At 41.8% G+C, this 16,932-nt stretch overlaps 1 protein-coding gene and 1 long non-coding RNA gene across 3 annotated transcripts in view; both read left to right on the top strand.

Annotated features, from left to right (window-relative positions):
- Positions 1-2,046: 2,046 nt before the first annotated feature.
- On the top strand, positions 2,047-3,807 carry LOC122865221. The gene is made up of 3 exons (XR_006375421.1): positions 2,047-2,401; positions 3,045-3,142; positions 3,683-3,807. It is a non-coding gene; the product is annotated as an uncharacterized LOC122865221 (long non-coding RNA).
- Positions 3,808-8,021: 4,214 nt separating this feature from the next.
- The window catches only part of LOC122865220 (hippocampus abundant transcript 1 protein-like), a 45,675-nt gene continuing 36,764 nt past the window's right edge, over positions 8,022-16,932 (top strand). The window contains exon 1 of one of the 2 annotated variants that reach the window (XM_044173338.1): positions 8,022-8,539. In XM_044173338.1, the coding sequence (XP_044029273.1) occupies positions 8,465-8,539 (75 nt within the window). In that variant the 5' untranslated portion in view covers positions 8,022-8,464. The remainder of the gene's footprint in view (positions 8,540-16,932) is intronic. The other variant, XM_044173339.1, reaches the window with a different exon arrangement.

Genomic DNA, 16,932 nt, shown 5'->3' with positions numbered 1-16,932 from the left:
TTCTCATTTCCCTCAAGATAAATTCAATACTCAAAGCTGAGCTGATTTCTACCTTTTTACCAAGCACCTTTTCATTATCTTTTAGGACTTCTTCTTTCCTTTGTTTATGTCTCTCAGTGAGGTGATTTCCACTGTGAACACTGGCAAAGACTCTTCCCAGGAGGTTGGCTTTTTCCATATCTGTTATTGCTAATTGGTCTCCATCTGCAAGTACTGATATTTTATTGTTTAACCTTCTCCCACTCATCTTTTTAACCATATTCCATACATGACCCTCATCTCTCTCTCTCTTCCAACAGAAGAACTAAACTGTCTCCTTTTAGCTGTTTTAATTATTTTGCGCGCTATGACTCTTTTCCTTTTATATTCCATCAAATTGTCAACATTCATGTTATTTCTGAAGTTTCTGAAAGCACTATTTCTTTCTGTGTTTTCTTTCTTTCTCATCATTCCACCATGGCACAATTCTCTTATTCCCTGTTATCACTGTTTTAGGTATACTTTTGAGGCAGCTTCAATTATCATACACGTAATTTCACTAGCACATTCATCTACATTTCCATTCATTCATTCAGTTTAATGTTACTAGCTAATTCCCTGCAGAATTCTTTAAATTTGTCCCATTGAGCCTTTTTAAAGCACCATCTATATATATGTGAGAACTTTCTTGGGTACATCTATCTATATTTATATTACATATAATGGGAAAGTGGTCACTACCTATGTTATCGTTGCATATTTTCCACTCACATAGACTAGCCATATTTGCAGAAACCAGTGTTAAATCAATACATGACATCTTATTTCTATTTATATCTAATCTTGTTCCTTTACCATTGTTTTTACCAACAAGATTTCTGGTATCTATCACTTCTTCAATCACTGTACCATTATAATCAGTATGATCACTTCCCCATAGACTATTGTGTGCATTATCGTCACCGCACCAAACTTCTCTGTGCTGCTGCTGTTAAAGTTTGACATGGACTGTAATAATTATTTTGATTGACCCTTGTGTTCTGTATACCTCAATAACTGTGCATTCATGTCCACCTGAAAGATGTATTATTCTGTATGCTAAATTATCTTTAATTTGTTTAATTTGTTTGTTTTTTTATTTGTCCATTTACTCGATCATGTCTGACTGAATTGTATCCTGCCAATACAAAATCTAGATGTGGTCTCAGCCATGTTTCTTGAATGCATATTATATCTGGTTTGTCCTTTAAATCCTTTATGACCTTATTAAATTCCTGTCCATTTGCTATTAAGCTTCTGCTATTCCACTTAAAGATGGTAAGTACCATTACTAGTTTAATCACTAGACACAGCATATATGAACGGCTTCATCAATCGTTTTACATTTTGTACTTGGCATCCCAAGGTACTCTTTTGCTGCTTCCACAATAGTTTCGATTCTCTCATTCCTGTCATTTTGTTCTAATCCGATGTACAGCACTTTACATACGAATGCAACAAAATTAACTTTATCTACAAACATGGTTCCCTCCTTTACCCTGCACCTGTGGGAGGTCTCATGTGGTCCTCTCTGATGTGTCTGTCTGTTTTCTGAACTTGGAGGATCATTAGTTTCCTGGGTTATAACTTTCAGTGCTGTTTTCCATTGCTACATGTTTGTTGTTGACCCTCTTAACAGCCTCTGCATATGACAACATTTTTGAAGTTGTCTTGCATGCTTTTGAACTGCGCATCCCCCATAGGCTGCACCATGGTCTCTTCCACAATTGCAACATTTAACTGGCACATCTTTCCCACACTTTCCAAATGCACGATTACCTCCACATCTTTCTTTTCTTTCATACCGGCTGGCAGTATGACCCATTCTTTGACATTTAAAGCATCTTAATGCTGGAGGACTGAACTCTTACTGCATAGCTGAAGAAGCCTAGCATAACTTTTCTTGGGAGGTTGTTTTCAAAGTCGATGGTTACTGACATCATTTCTGCTCTTGATTCTGTTTAGTATCAAGCACTTTCCCTCCTTTCAGTTCTGTTTTGATATCCTCCATTGAGACAGATAGTGCTATTCCAGATATAACTCCCCTGTATCTAGCAGCTGAGCCAGGTTCATGGGTTTTTACTTTACCATCCAGTGTAGTCCAGTAGTTGCAGCAACTGACGTAGTAGCAGCAGTAGGAGTAGCAGTACAGTAGTAGTTGTAGCAGTAGTAGATTTGGCAGTACAGCAGTAGTCCTGGTAGGTGATATACGTGTAGCAGTCAAAGCATGCTATCTGCTCACACTAATAATAACACAGGTCATGTAATGTTTCCTCCTGCAGGTGTTTGTCCACAGAGACTTCAGTGAAGTTCGAGATCAAGCCATGAAAATGATCCAGACAGTCTTCACTCTACTAGACCAGCAGTTCCAGAAACTGGATCGGTACATGTACATTTTTGTTTTCACAAATTTACAGCAGACCATGAATGTCAATACAAGTAATAAGAATGGCTCACATGAACGTACCCACCATTTGTAAAAGTAACTTCACTCGATACAGTTGGGAGTACTTTGAAGAGATCATCTGGTTGGCTGATTAATTGATTAACTCTCTGAATATCCACATAACTACAAAATTTGTATTGATTTCTTCACGGCTAAATTAATTTTTTTTCAAGAGAAGTCTGCTTTGTAAAGAGAGAAAGAAGCTCATGAAGCCCACAGACAACAAAAGCAACAGGTTCATCACTGCCTCAGTCCAATCTATTCTCTACTAATCTAATTTAATATAATCCTGCTTTAAACAATCTAATCTATTTATTTAATTCATTCTATCAAGTTTACACTGATCTAATCTGATCTAATCTATCTGATTTAATTCTATCTATCAATCAATCTATCTATCTATATTAAATGATGTTAACATGCTGATGCTAACAAATTAGCATGGAAAAATGCTTTGGGGCATGTTAGCATGCTAAATTAGGAAAACAGAACATCTGGACAGAATTTTTGTGATGTTTTGTAATATTGAGAAATAAATTTGATGTGTGTGTGTGTGTGTGTGTGTGTGTGTGTGTGTCAGGAGCTGCAGGAGATGATGGACACACATCGCTCTCAAAATGAGGCGTGGCGAGAGCTGAGGAGAATGACAGAGAAAGGAGGGAGCTCTGTAGACTCAGAGTCAGTAAACACACACACACACACCACTTCACACAAGCTTTTTCCCATTTCATGTTGTACAGACGTTCTGTCAGGTCGCTGTACCGACGCACACAAAGGTCATCAGTAAAATTTCTTAGGGGTAGCCTGCACATCACAACCCCCACGCACCCCTTTTTTGGTCGTGTGGATCTTCTCACAGTTTCCCTGTTCACTGCATGATGTGTCCTTAAAAGGAGATTACACTGCTTTCATATATGCTCGATTGAAGGCCTTACGAGTAAACACGTCGTGATTTTTGTCACTCCATTAGCTCCAAATAAAATTCATCAATGATCAAGACATGAGGTGATTCTTTTTCCTTATCTTTTTTTGGGGGAAACAAACACATTGCAAGACTTCTCAGGACTGAAATGTGTTGAGTCTCAGCGCACCAAAAGAAAAGCACAAGGAGTTTTGAAATTCTCAGACTCATCAGTTACTCGCTGTTTGTGATATGGGAGCATTACATTTAAATGAACTCTCCCTTCTGTCTGTCTGTCTGATGGGTTTCCTCCTCAGGAGGAGATGTTGCAGGAGCAGGAGAGGCTGAAGGAGGAGCATCCAGAAACGTAGTGAACATCTTCAGTCCATCATGCAGCAGTTCAAAGGAATGTGAGATAGATGGTTTTGTCCCTTGGTCTGTTCTGGGTGAGAAGGAGATTACCTGAAAAAGGGGAAATGACAGAGATAAGGGGGGAAAATTCTTTAGGGATTGCTCTTTATGTATTAAAAGTAACTTTCCTTCAATGAAAATATATTGCAAAAAAGAATGTGTATCTTGTACTGCTGAGTGTATGACAGTTGGTCATACTATAATAGAAAAACATCATTTGATTGATTAATTGATTGATTAGTGATGTGAGAACTTTATAATAAACACTGATTCAATTACAAAGCACAGATAGTGTAAATGATCTGTTGAAGGAAAATATATGAAAAAATAAAGGGCTATTACACTGCAAAAAACAAGTCTAAAAGTCTATAGCCATGCTAGCGGCTGTGTGAGGTTGTACTCAGGCACCACAGAGGTTTGAGATGAATGCTAATAAATAATAAATGCTAACAATCTGATGTTTAACAGGTATGGAGATTTTTTTGCACTGTACCATGGCAAACAGGATAGATGACTGTTTCCATGGTTACCACTGTAGTACTAATAGTGTAGCACTGAAGATGGCATAAAATATTTGTAACTAACAAAGTAACTGAAGAAAAGAGTATCAAATATTTTGTGTTGAGACTTGAAAAAGTTGTCTGTGAGCTTCCATATTTGTAGTTCTGTTTAGCAGTGTGTGATGGGTTATGTAGTCATAATGTTTGCTGAAGAGTAGCAGTAAGCCTGAATTTATTTGCCTGTTGTATTTTTCTCATTGTTTTGTCTGTTTGTAAAAGCAACAGGATGTTGACTTGTTTGACATGTTTTTTTGTCCACAGTGTCTTCAAACAAACCACTGAACTGTGAAGGGCTCCACAGCTCCTGCAGGCGATCATGTCACATTCATTTGTAGCAGCACTACTGGAAGCAGAATAAGATGTATGTGTAATGCATCAGATTGTAGTAAATGAATCCAGGTTCCATTAATATGTCCCGTCTGGGAGAAAATTAGATCTAATCTTAAACACTGCTGCAAAACTTTTCCTTTGGCATTCCAAGTAACATTGTATTTGTTCAAATGTGAAACATTGTGCCTCCAGTCAGCGAATATAAAAAAAAATCCTTCAATTTGTAGGCCTACCTTAAAAAAATATGTGATTAAGGTATTTTAATTGGACATCCCATTATGGGATGGATATATTAATGTATTTTTAATGGATTATCTGCACGATTTAAGAACTTCTAAGGTGTAAAAAAAAACTTAGCATTGACCAAATGAAATAAAACAAAATCCTTTAATCAAGATCTTAAAGAACCTTCATTTTTCTATTAAGGGAAAAATTCAGGGAGAGATTTAATGCTATATGTTAAAGGAGTATTGAAGAATATCATCTCTGACGTCATAGAACGTCTCTAAAGGCAAACTTCCTGATCAAACACAGCTTGAATAAAGACTTTCTGCTCTTACAAACACCACAGGCTTAAAATGACGAGACAGGAATATAATTTACATGTATATCTACATAAATGGCACAAACATGTTTATTTTTTAAAAATGGGCGTCAAGTAATACTGTCTTTGTATGTGGAGTGGAAGTCACAGTGTGAACGTCTCATCACAACCATTTCACCACCAAATAAATTGTCAATCAAATGTCGTATTAAAAAAAAAAAAAGACACATGCATTTGCTTTTTTCATAGCAATAATTTGATCAGCATTTACTGGTTTGTTCGAGAGGGTCTAACTCCGACCATTATTGGACCTGGAAACAACGTTACCATCCGGCCATCCGCCTCATAACCACATTGCAGTTTCTGGCGTCCAACTTGGACAATTTTTGGCCAGGGAGTCAATGCCACCGTCTGGCCAATGTTTGCTGGGTAACGTTAAACTCTGATAGCACCGCCAGGGGACCAAACTGGGGCAGTGTATGTGTTAAGCCTCATGAAAACTTGTATGTTTTCACACTGTAACGTTGCTGTGCTAGTAACAAAACACTGTCGCTATTGCACTCACTCAGTGCTCGGACATCTGTTTCACCCCACGGCTAAACTCTGATAGCACCGCCGGGTAACAAACTGGGGCAGTGTATGTGCTAAGCCTAAAAAAAAAAGTGTATTGTATGTTTTTACACTGTAATGTTGCCGTGCTAGTAACAAAACAGTCTGTATTGTATTGGTTTGTGTCCATTTGTTTGAGAGAGAGAGAGAGAGCAGCGGTGGTCGAGTGAGGTAGAGAGTGAATGAAGAGAGCAGCGGTGGTCGAGTGAGGTAGAGAGTGAATGAAGAGAGCAGCGGTGGTAGTGAGAAAGCCGGCGAATCAGAGAACTAAAACATTATTTTCTGATTGTTTCATAGCAGTTACATTCTAAAGCACAAATAAATATGCCCACCCCCCAGCAAACCGCCGCAAAATCCTGCACTAATTGCCGCAACACCTGATTCGGTGCTTAGATGTCCGTTCGCCACATCAGCTAGTTCGTGGAGACGGGCATACAAAAAATGTGGAAGTACAATCTGTAGTTCGAACAACAGCCCCAGAGCCAGCAACAGTCCGCCGGATGACACATGGTGGACTTTGCCAGCAAATGAACAGGGAGCTCTGGGTGCAGGCAACATGAAGGCTAGTTAACCATTGTTCATTTGCATATACTACCCACATTGTAATGATACAGAGCTGGCAAAGTTTCCCTCTAAGGTACAAGTAACTTTGTACATTTTCACTCAAACCCCTTAATGCATTCAGAAAACCCATTAAAAATTCCTTGGTATATTACAATTTATGAATGTACTTGTCACCCAGCCACAGCGCACTCCCTCACCAGAGTTCTAATCACACACCTGTTCCCAATCACACACACCTGATCCCAATCACACACACCTGTTCGCAATCACACACACCTGATCCCCATCTGCACCGCATCACCACCAGTATAAGAACACCCTACTCACCTCAGTCAGTTGTCCAGTCTCGTTTATTCAAGGATGCGAATCCTCACTGAACAAGAAAACGCTTTGGACTCCAGCCCTTTCCCGTGTGTTTGTTTCCTGTCCTGTGTTCCTTCCTCCTGTCAAGTGTTCTCCTGTCTCCAGTGTGTGTGACTCCTGCTCCCGACCTCCGGCCACAGTCTATCAAGGACGGTATCTGTAATCCATCACCCACCACTGCTCAACTAACTGTGTGTCTCATTGCTGTGTCGTGAATAAAACCACCTCTGTCTCCACCTCGGCGTCTCCTGCCCTTCTGTCCGTACTAGTACTCCTTAAATTTTACTTAATTTGTTGAGTAAGTGCTTTTGAAATGAAAGTGTCTTAAGGGGTAGGTCTGTAGGTTTTCAAATTAAGGGATAAATTAAGGGATGTCTCGCTACCAAGCTGCTTGATACAGATTCTGGAGAATTTTCAGGGTTAAATTAATAATTCATTAAGGGTATTTTAAGTGATTCTTCTTTCACAGTATAAAAGATCAGTCTAGGAACCATTTACCACAAAGAAATATGCAAAGAATTGAGGAGAACTATGATGTTTCTGCAACCAAAAATGCTCAGCTATAGACAAAATGTATTGTTTGACAGATGAAAAGCTGAGAAGAGTTTGGGCCCTTGCTTGTAAATTTCGATTTATGAATATGTCATTTGGCCAAAATAACAGTTAAATTAAGCATGTAAAACAGAGGCCAAGAGTTCCTGTCATATTCAGTGAATACATTTTCCCAAAGTAATATAAATTGTGTAAACCAAAACAAATGCACCAGGGGTTGTCTGAGTTCCCCACAAAAAGTACAGTTTACATTAATATATATTAGATTTCTGTAAATGATGATTGGCAGCAGTAAAAAGTGACTAAGTACATTTACTCAAGCAACATACTTGAGTACATTTTTGAGGTACTTGTACTTTACTTGAGTATTTCCTTTTTCTGTTATTCTGTACTTTATGCTTCTACTTTACAACATTTCAGAGTGAATTACTGTACCTTTTATTCCACTGCATTTATTTGATAACTTCAGTACTAGTTACGTTGAAGATTTAGATTAATAATACAAAATATAATCAACTAATGAATTGTCATGCATTATCATAGGTTAAGATGAAATAAGACTTTATTGATCCCCAGGGGAAATTTCACAAGCTACCCAGCATGATAAAGTACTTAAAATTAGCCCCACCTTCACCAGCTGCAACATTAAAGTGGTGTAGTATAATATTATTATAAAATTAGAAACAGTATTAATAGCCTATTATTCTGAAATTAGTACTTTTGGTACTCTTGATGATAATTCTGTTGTAGCCTACTTTTACTTAAGTAACATTTTTAATGCATGAATACTTGTAACAGAGTATTTCTACACTGTGGTTTTGATATTTTTATCTCTGGGTAGTAGTTTAGTGTTGTGGATTTTTACAAATAAAGCTTTTGATCTGAAAAGAACCGCAACCTAAACCGGAAACCCTCTCCTAGTTCTGTCTAACTTGACAGTGTCAGCGAGCGTAGCAGGCGAGCCGCGGACTGTCGGTCTGACCTGACTGCGAATCTAACGGGAGACATTTTGGATATTGTCTCAACACGGTTTATATTGTTATCATTATCCTTTAGCTCGGTTAAGCCTCGTCGGGGCTAAATAAGGAGGCATCCTGGAAGCACCCGAAGAACCGCGGAGATCTCCGCAGCAGGGATGCTTCGTGACCCGCGGCAGGTGTGAAGAGATGCCTGGGGAGCCGCCGGCGTGCACCGGCCGGGTGGTGCTGGTAAAGAAGATCGTAATGAAGGACGGAGCTCCGGTGGGTGGATGACCCGCTATTTTTTTTTTTATTTTATTCTATTATTAATGTTTCAACCTGTACGATTGTTTTTCCTGCATTAATCCAGTTGTATTGCTTTCACATTCTGTAGGCTGTATAAATGATTCAATTCATTTCAACTACACCTCACATCTACAGTTAGTAAGCTTTAATTTCTGTCATTAAGTGTATGACACAACAGGATATTAAACAAACGACGTATGGCTCATTTGTAAATTCGGTGGTGGTTTAAAAAAAGCGGACATTTATGTTAACTACAGCAAAAATACCCATGAATAGGATCACAAAAAGTGCTCAAATTTTCTGTTTACGATTCTAGCGGGAGTAAACGTTTATCCGAATGTCACTGTAATAGACAAAACGATAAAATTATATCAGCGAAAATTAGCCCGAACAGAGCAGGTCTGGGCCAAAATGGCTGTTTTTGTCGGATCGAGACGAGTGTTTGTTGAAATGGAGACATGGCAGAGAGGGTTTAATGTGGCCCACAGACAGCTCAGCTTAATGTGAGGATGATGTGTGCAGGATCGATCTATTATCTCTTACATAACAGCTCTCTGCCTGAAATACAACAGGGCAGGCAGAGAGCGCATATTCAACGGCCTCGTGGCTCCATCCTTTACAGAAACAGTCAGACAATTACATTTTAAGACCATCTTAAACAACAACGTAGTTCGTAATTTACTTTCTATCACACATAAAATAAGAAACTGAAATGTGCTGTAAAAATGACCTTCATTGCAAATTATGTTACAGCATCAAGCAAAAAAGTTGAAAAACATTTGTCTGGTTCCAGCTTCTCCACTGTGAGGATTCAATTCAGTTTTATTTATATAGTGCCAATTCATAACAGAAGTTATCTCATTGCACTTTTCCTATAGAGCAGGTCTAGACCGTACTCTTTATAATATAATTTACAGAGAACAAACAAATCCCACCAAGAGCAAGCACTTCCCAGTGGCAAAGAAAAACTTCCTTTAAGAGGCAGAAATCTCCAGCCGACCAGACTGAGGGTGGGCAGCCATCTACCGCTGCTGTGTTGGGTTGAGAGAGAGAGAGATAGCATACAGTAGCACAATGCAAATTCCACATAGAATTTTTAAATAGTAATAATGTAATGGTAGTTTACATTACTAGATTTGCTGCTTTTCTCTGTTTTATATCATTTTAAATTGAATAGAACATTTAAGGACTTCACCTTGAGATAATATTGTGAGCAGGGAAGATGTTTCATCCAATGCAATATGATGGAATCCAGATTTTGCATCCAAGAATGAAAGCACTTTGGCGCCGGTATCGCAGATACAACCTCTTCAACAGCACATATGGTAAATGCTCTCTCTTGATGACTTTGTTAAAGTTGCTTGGGTCTATGCAGATTCTTATCTTGTAATTGTGCACTGTGGCTACCATTCTCACCCTCACTCCCACTTCAGATGTCACAAAAAGAAATTAAAATTGTCAGAGGAGAAGACTCACAGGTAGCAGCAGTGTCTGTCAAACCAAAATACACTGCCTCCTCTAGCAGGAACATCATCTATCATAGGACAGAGAGAAAAAAATCCATGAAAGTCAAACGTCAGTCAACCAACCCAAAAATTACCCAAATTGTGGAAAATACCCTCGGCATAGGTGGAACCAGAGAAAGTGTCCAGCTAAAGGATCAGAATGCTCCTACTGTCACAAACCAAACCACTGGGTGGCTGTGTGTAGGAAGCACACAATGAACTCTGTGAATGAAGAGCAAGTGCAGGATGATGCGGTGGAGGTCAAGCTCTGAACATAAACATGACACAGGCCCATCCCCCTGAAGAAGATAAATGGATAGTAGACATTCAAGTCCTGTCTAAAGCAGTGAGGTTCAGAATAGACACCAGCGCGAAGTGCATCACAATAACTCTAAGCAGTTATCAGCTGCTAATGCACACAAGTGAGCTGAAACGCTCTTAGAGGATACTGAGTTCATACTGCAGTCACAAGCTAAAGCCTGTGGCCGCAGTTGACCTCGTAATAAAGTACAAAGATCTCCACAAGTACAAAGATGTCCACTATCTCAAGCTCAGAGCTTGAGATAGTGGACATAGCACAGGAGAATGTGCTCAGTGGCGCAACAGCTGAGGTTTTGGGCCTAATAGTCCGTCTTGACTCACTGCAGAATACTGCTGCAGAATAGGCAAGTAGAGCTAGTGACTCCAGCTCATCACAGAGTGCCCCAGCCAGACTGGACGATTACCCAGAACTGACACGCACCACTGGAACACTGCCAAGTACATACACCATCAAGATTGACCCAGATGCAAAGGGCATGGCCCAACCCGTTCGCCGACAACCCACCACATTCAAAGGAAAGATAGTGGAGAAACTGCATGGGATGTGAAGTCCGCCAGTCTACGGAGTGGGTGAGTTCACTGGTAGCCACAGTGTGCAATAATAAGATAAGAATCTGCATAGACCCAAGCACCTTTAACAAAGTCATCAAGAGAGCATTAACCCTACGTGCTGTTGAAGAGGTTGTGTCTCCAATACTGGGTGACAACGTGCTTTCATTGTTGGATGCAAAATCTCAACACTCCAAATGGATGGTTTCGGTGGCTAAGGCTACCATTTGGCCTGAAATACTCCCCAGAAGTATTCCAGTGCATCATGGACAGTATGCTAGAGGGTATTGCCGGAGCCATAAGCATGATGGATGACATTGTCATTGCAGCACAAACAGTGGAAGAGCATGACAAAATTCTGCATCAAGTAGCTGAGAGAGCCACAAGCTACAACCTGAGGCTCAGTTTCACAAAGTGTCACATCCATCAAGCGTCAGTGCCATATGTGGGGCCTCTGATAATAGCCGAAGGCATGAGGCCTGACCCAGCAAAAAGTAAGGCAGTACAGCGCATTCCACCGCCGACCGACAAAGATGGCGTTCGCCGGTTCTTTTTATAGAACTCTTATTTGTTATAAGAGTAGCGTGGCTCCTTTTTAAGGAACAGGGCAGTGCTAGTGAGTGTGTGGTTGAGTGAGAGAGAGAGACAGTGACTGCACTCAGAGCAGAGCAGACAGGTGTTGGCGATCGGAGGAGAGGGACCGGTTAGCAGTGAAGTTGTCTAGTGGCAGTAAATGAACAGTGTAGGTTACAGTTTGCCCATGAATTAATACTGCAGCTCCTCAATATCCAAGACGTTATTGTGTCTTGCCTCCAAGCTGCTGGGTAAAAGTGAAGGTGGTTAGCCCAGAGGTTAGCATCAACTTCAGTCCTGGAGTAAAACAAAGTCTTCCCTGTGCTTCCCGACCACGGTCTGAAAGCTGCAGCAGGAACAGTTAACACTATGCTTAAGTTACCTCGTTAAGCAGATCATATGATATATAAAAAAATACTAGTCAAGTCATAAACTACTTATTAGCTTTTTACTCGCAAAGCTTTTATTGCACTTTCAGTAACGAGATATTAAGGGGATGGGGGTTATTTTGAATAACGATGTTATGATGGTAGAGGGCTCAGTGGACAATGACATCGTTCATTGGCCCAACCCTAGATGCTAGTAGCCAAGGATTAGGGGCGGCCCTTCTGCAAAAGAATCAGCCTGTAGCCTTCTTGTCCTGGTTGCTCACTGATGCCAAAACGTGCTATGCGCAAATAGAAAAAGAAATGCTCTCCATTGGAACACATGCCACCATTTACAATGACTACAAACCCAAGGAAGAAATCTCTAAGAAGCCGTGATGTCCATTTGTGAGTAAAAAGTCAGTAATAGTAATTTATCAAAACATTTAGCGCCTTAGAACTAGGGTCGGACGATATTATTGGCCGATATTGGCCTATCGCAGATATATCGGTATGACATATGTTATCTGATATGAGCCGATATATAACTGAAAGGCTTGTGTTAATATATTGGTGTTACTACAAAGTCTATCCAGCAGAGTGTGCTGTCACTACAGTGGCAAGCAGTGTAACATAAGAGAGAAGAAGCAGCTCTCAAGAACTGAGAGACAGCAAGCTCAAATAGTGCAGTGATGTTGATAGGTTTTCAATGTTGTGAGTCCCTGGGACCAACAGGTGGTCATTTGAGTGGGTTCCTCGAAAACTGAGTGGGTCCTGTCGAGGTATGCCGTCGTCTTCAACTTCTGGCTGGGAATTGTGTTCGTCCAGCACGCTCTTCTATGACCTAGAGGAGAGGTTACTAGCACTTCATCTTTTGCAGCTAACAGTGTGTTTTTGTCGCTGATTCCTCTCGGGGTACAGGGGTTGACTTCCCTGTACCGTTCGACCACAGACCAGAGGATTATTCTGCCTCTTTTGTTGGGGTCTGGGTGTTCTCCGACTCAGCCGAGCCGGTGCTTTCAGCTTGTAGTTGCCGTAGATCTGCTCCGATCACCTCCACACTCCATCCTGGCTCCTCAGGCCGCCGTGCACTGGCTCCAGTGGAACCAGGTGTCGCCTTTACCTTTTACCCGGACCGCATGTGAAGTCCTCTTTGTAACCTCGAACGGTCCTGTCCACCTGGGCTCTGACCACTTCCTTTTGATGACTCTCAGTAATACCCACCGGGCTGTGGGTAGAGTGGATCCTTCTGTCAAAGCCTGCTTTTCGCCAACCTGTTTGGAGAAATCTGAAACAAGAGCTTGCAGTTCGTTAAAATATGTCTTGTGTTCCATTTTTTCTCCTTCCTTTCCATTTTTGTTTGATGTTTTGGTTCATTCTCTCCACCTTACCTTGTGACTGGGGGTGGTAGACAGTGCCGAATGAATGTTTCAACCCCAGCATTGTTTCTACTCTCCCTAGATCTGTGTTTTTGAAGTGAGTTCCATTATCTGATCTAATTTTTGCTGGAAAACCATGCCTTGGGATGTAATGATTAATCAAGCACTTGATTACAGTGGCACTGTCTTCCTGTTTTTCTCTGGCCACCCTGTGAACGTATCCACACACCAACAAATACCTAAAACCTTTCACCGGATCAATCATATCCGTATAGTCTATCACCACCTCCTGGCCAGGGCAGGTAGTAATAAGAAAACGCCCCATTTCCGGTCTCACCACCGGCTTTGGGTTAAAATGTGAACAAACTGTACAACTTTTTACAAAATGCCTTGCCATATCTGCTAGGAACGGATGCCACCAATGACACAAGTTCCTGTTCATTTGATTCGCTCCAACATGCCCCAAGCCATGTGCTTCTCTCAGGGTTCTTGCCCTGAGACCTGGGGGAGGACCATTCGTCCGCCGGCCCCCTCCAGAGTCCATTTTGCTCCGTAGCTCCTCTTTGCATCCAGACTGCTTTTTCTTGGGCCCCCGCCCCCTTTTGATATTCTTTTACTGCCTCTGCAGTAAGTTTGGGTCGTAGCTCAGTCTCTTCACTGGTTATCATTTGGTACATTTGCAAGTACCCTGCTGCCTTTTTGCTGCTGTATCCGCTTCCTGATTTCCTTTCGCCACTGGAGCGTTTGTTTGATCATGTCCTCGACATTTCACCACAGCCACCTTTCTGGGCAGTTTCAGTGCCTCCATCAGCTCTCTCATTTCCTTTTCATGTTTAATTGGCCTGCCCCCTGCTGTTAAGAATCCTGTGCGCATCCACTGTCTCATTTCCATGTGCACCGCGCCTGCCGCGTAGGCTGAGTCTGTATAGATGCTCACTTCTTTATCTTTTCCCCATTTGAGTGCTTCTGTGACTGCTATGACCTCTGCTCTCTGTGCCGATTGCTGTCCCTGCAGCTGCTCTGCTCTTACTGTTTCATATCCTGTGTCTGTCTGCCTGACTACAGCATATCCTGCCTGCAATCCGTTTATGTCATGTTTATAACAACACCCGTCTGTGAATAACTGTTCTGAGCCTAGCACTGGTTGAGCTTCCATATCTGCTCTCACCTTGACATCCTTTGTGATTTCCCTCTCGCACTCATGTGGCTCACCTGTCGGAAGTTGTGTCGGCTTTTATCATAGGATCGAGATCTTTAGCTTGATGTTTAGAATGTAATGCGGGTGAGATATGAGGGGCCGACTCATCACTCATACGATACCACCCAAGTTGTTCAGATGTTAACTGTGCGGCTGCAGCTACACCCTCAGGACCAACATAAATGTTTTGTGTTTTAATGCTCCACTGTGAGCCTTGTATTTGACCAAATGCTTCCTGATACCAATCAGTATGTGCCTGATCGTAAAAGAGTGTTACAGGAGGTGGGTCTGGAGGTGAGAGGTACGGGTCAAGAAGAGAGATCCAGGGCCTCCACTGAGCATACTGGAACAGGATACTGTCTTTTGAAGTGGTGGTAGCCTCGAGGAGGCCCCAGTAGATGTCGGCACATTCTGGTTCCACTGACCGCACAAGCCATTGTCCACTGCTTAGGGAGAAATGTCCACAGTTTTTGCTGAAATTTTGTCCATTTATTGATAATGGAAAAGGTGGCCCCTGAATCAAGGAGAAACGGCAGTGTGTTGTTCATAACCCACATCTCCAGCATGGGGTCTGCCTGTGCCTCAGCTTCCGGGTCTCTCTGTGGGGTGTGTCACTGCTGGGAGTCCTCTGGCCCTTCCCATTCTCCAAAGCTGGGGTATTGGCCCCTAGGTGGCGGTGCCGCATGTGGGTTGGGAGCAAACACACCTCCTTGAGGTGGTCCTCCACGCCCCCTTCCTGGGGGTGGGGCTTTGCGTGGGCAGTTTTTAACCCAATGTCCATACCCTCCACAGTAGTGACCGGCTCTGTATTGGTTGTTTCTGTTGGGTTGACCGCCCCTTCCTCCTCCCCTTGACCAACCTCTGCCATTTCAACAACTGCAACTGCAAGTCCTTAGTGCTAGCTTCCTCTATAGCCTCATCTCTAGCTCTCTGTAGGTGATGCACTAAGTGTTTCTCCCATACATGTTTCCGTTCCTAAGGGTGTGTGTTTGTGGTGCTTGATTTTCTTATGTTTCTCTTTCCTCTTCACTCTCTGACTCTCTGCTGCTACTTTCTGCCAATCCTTCTCCTAACCAGGCCCCTTTATTGTGGCCTGCTGCTTCTACCCTAGACGCTGGCTGGTCCTCCTCACTCTCCCTGTTGTATAGACCAGACCCAAGTCCCATCATTTTAACTGACGTTCCTTTTCTTTCTCTCTTCCTGTTTCCACTTTCCCTGCTCCTTTTTCTACCTGACTCCTTACCTTCTCTCTTGCTTCGTGTCACAAATGGCTCTTCTTTTTTCTCTCCCTCTGACTGTAAATCTGCGGAGCTAGCTCCCAGCCTAGACTTCCTTTTTTCCTTCTTATTACTTTCCCTTCGGTTTTTTCTCTTCCAGCTGCCTTCACTATCTTCTGTGTCTGACTCCCTCTTTGACCTTCTCTCTCTGTTCTTAGGCGGTGAAGTGCAAGGGTGGGGGTTGATGGGCAGGGTTTCAATCTGAAACTGCCCGTCTGTAATGTGGAGAGTGGGATACATTGAGGCTGGTGGAACTGAGCAACGTGCGACATCATGATCATAGGGCGGGGGTCCTCCTTTTTTCTTTCTTCCAACTTCTTTCTTAGCGCAGTGATCTACTCCTTGCCAATACATAGCCCACTGAACCCACCTCTGTCTCTGCTTCTCTGCTTCCTCATAAGCCTTTTTATACTTGCATTTCACCAGCATTCCTCCTTCCTGCTCGCCTTTTTTTGCCTCCTCAGCTTGCTTTCGGTACTTCTTCTCCTCACCCCACAAATACTTAGGGGTTCTCAAGAACTCAAATCCACCTTTAGTGTTTCCAATACTATCTCAATTTCTGTCTTAGCTGATTCTTTTCTTCTTAGCTTTCTTTTTCTCATTTTCTGATCCCACATTTCCTACAGCAATCAACATATATGGAATCTGCTCCTTCAGTGGCTTCCAGGGGCTGTGGCCTCCAGGGCCCCTGCCCCCCTCGTCCACCTCTCTATCAAATTCTCTGTCCATGCTTTCCCTGCCTATCTACTGATTTAAGCCAGTCAGTTTGTATGGCGTTCACCTGAGCAACTGACCCAGTCAAATACTACTTCTCACTCAACTTCCTCTTTATCACTTTGTTAACACCGCTAGGTATCCATGAACAAAGAGGGGAGGCTTTTCATATTTGAGACACTCAATTCAGTCTTTCCCTGGAGAATTATAATAAATGATAATAATACTAAAACTTTAGTTATAGAGCACTTATCAAAACAAAGTACAAAGTGCTTCACAACACAAGAAATAAAATACCACAGCGAATGACAAAATATAATTCAATTAATTATTAATTATTATACCACTTCATTCCCAATAGTAATTGTTCACTTTATCCCCAAAGAACATACTTTAAATTTTTTTTTTGTGTAAAGTTTTTTTAACCAAGTTGTTTCACATTCATTCCCCTTTTAATGTCTACCTCCAATCCATTAATGACACACGCA

This window comes from Siniperca chuatsi, linkage group LG18, assembly GCF_020085105.1.
Source record: "Siniperca chuatsi isolate FFG_IHB_CAS linkage group LG18, ASM2008510v1, whole genome shotgun sequence".
Classification (NCBI taxonomy): domain Eukaryota; kingdom Metazoa; phylum Chordata; class Actinopteri; order Centrarchiformes; family Sinipercidae; genus Siniperca; species Siniperca chuatsi.
The sequence above is the reverse complement of the archived record's forward strand: the minus strand, read 5'-3'. Positions and strand labels throughout refer to the sequence as shown.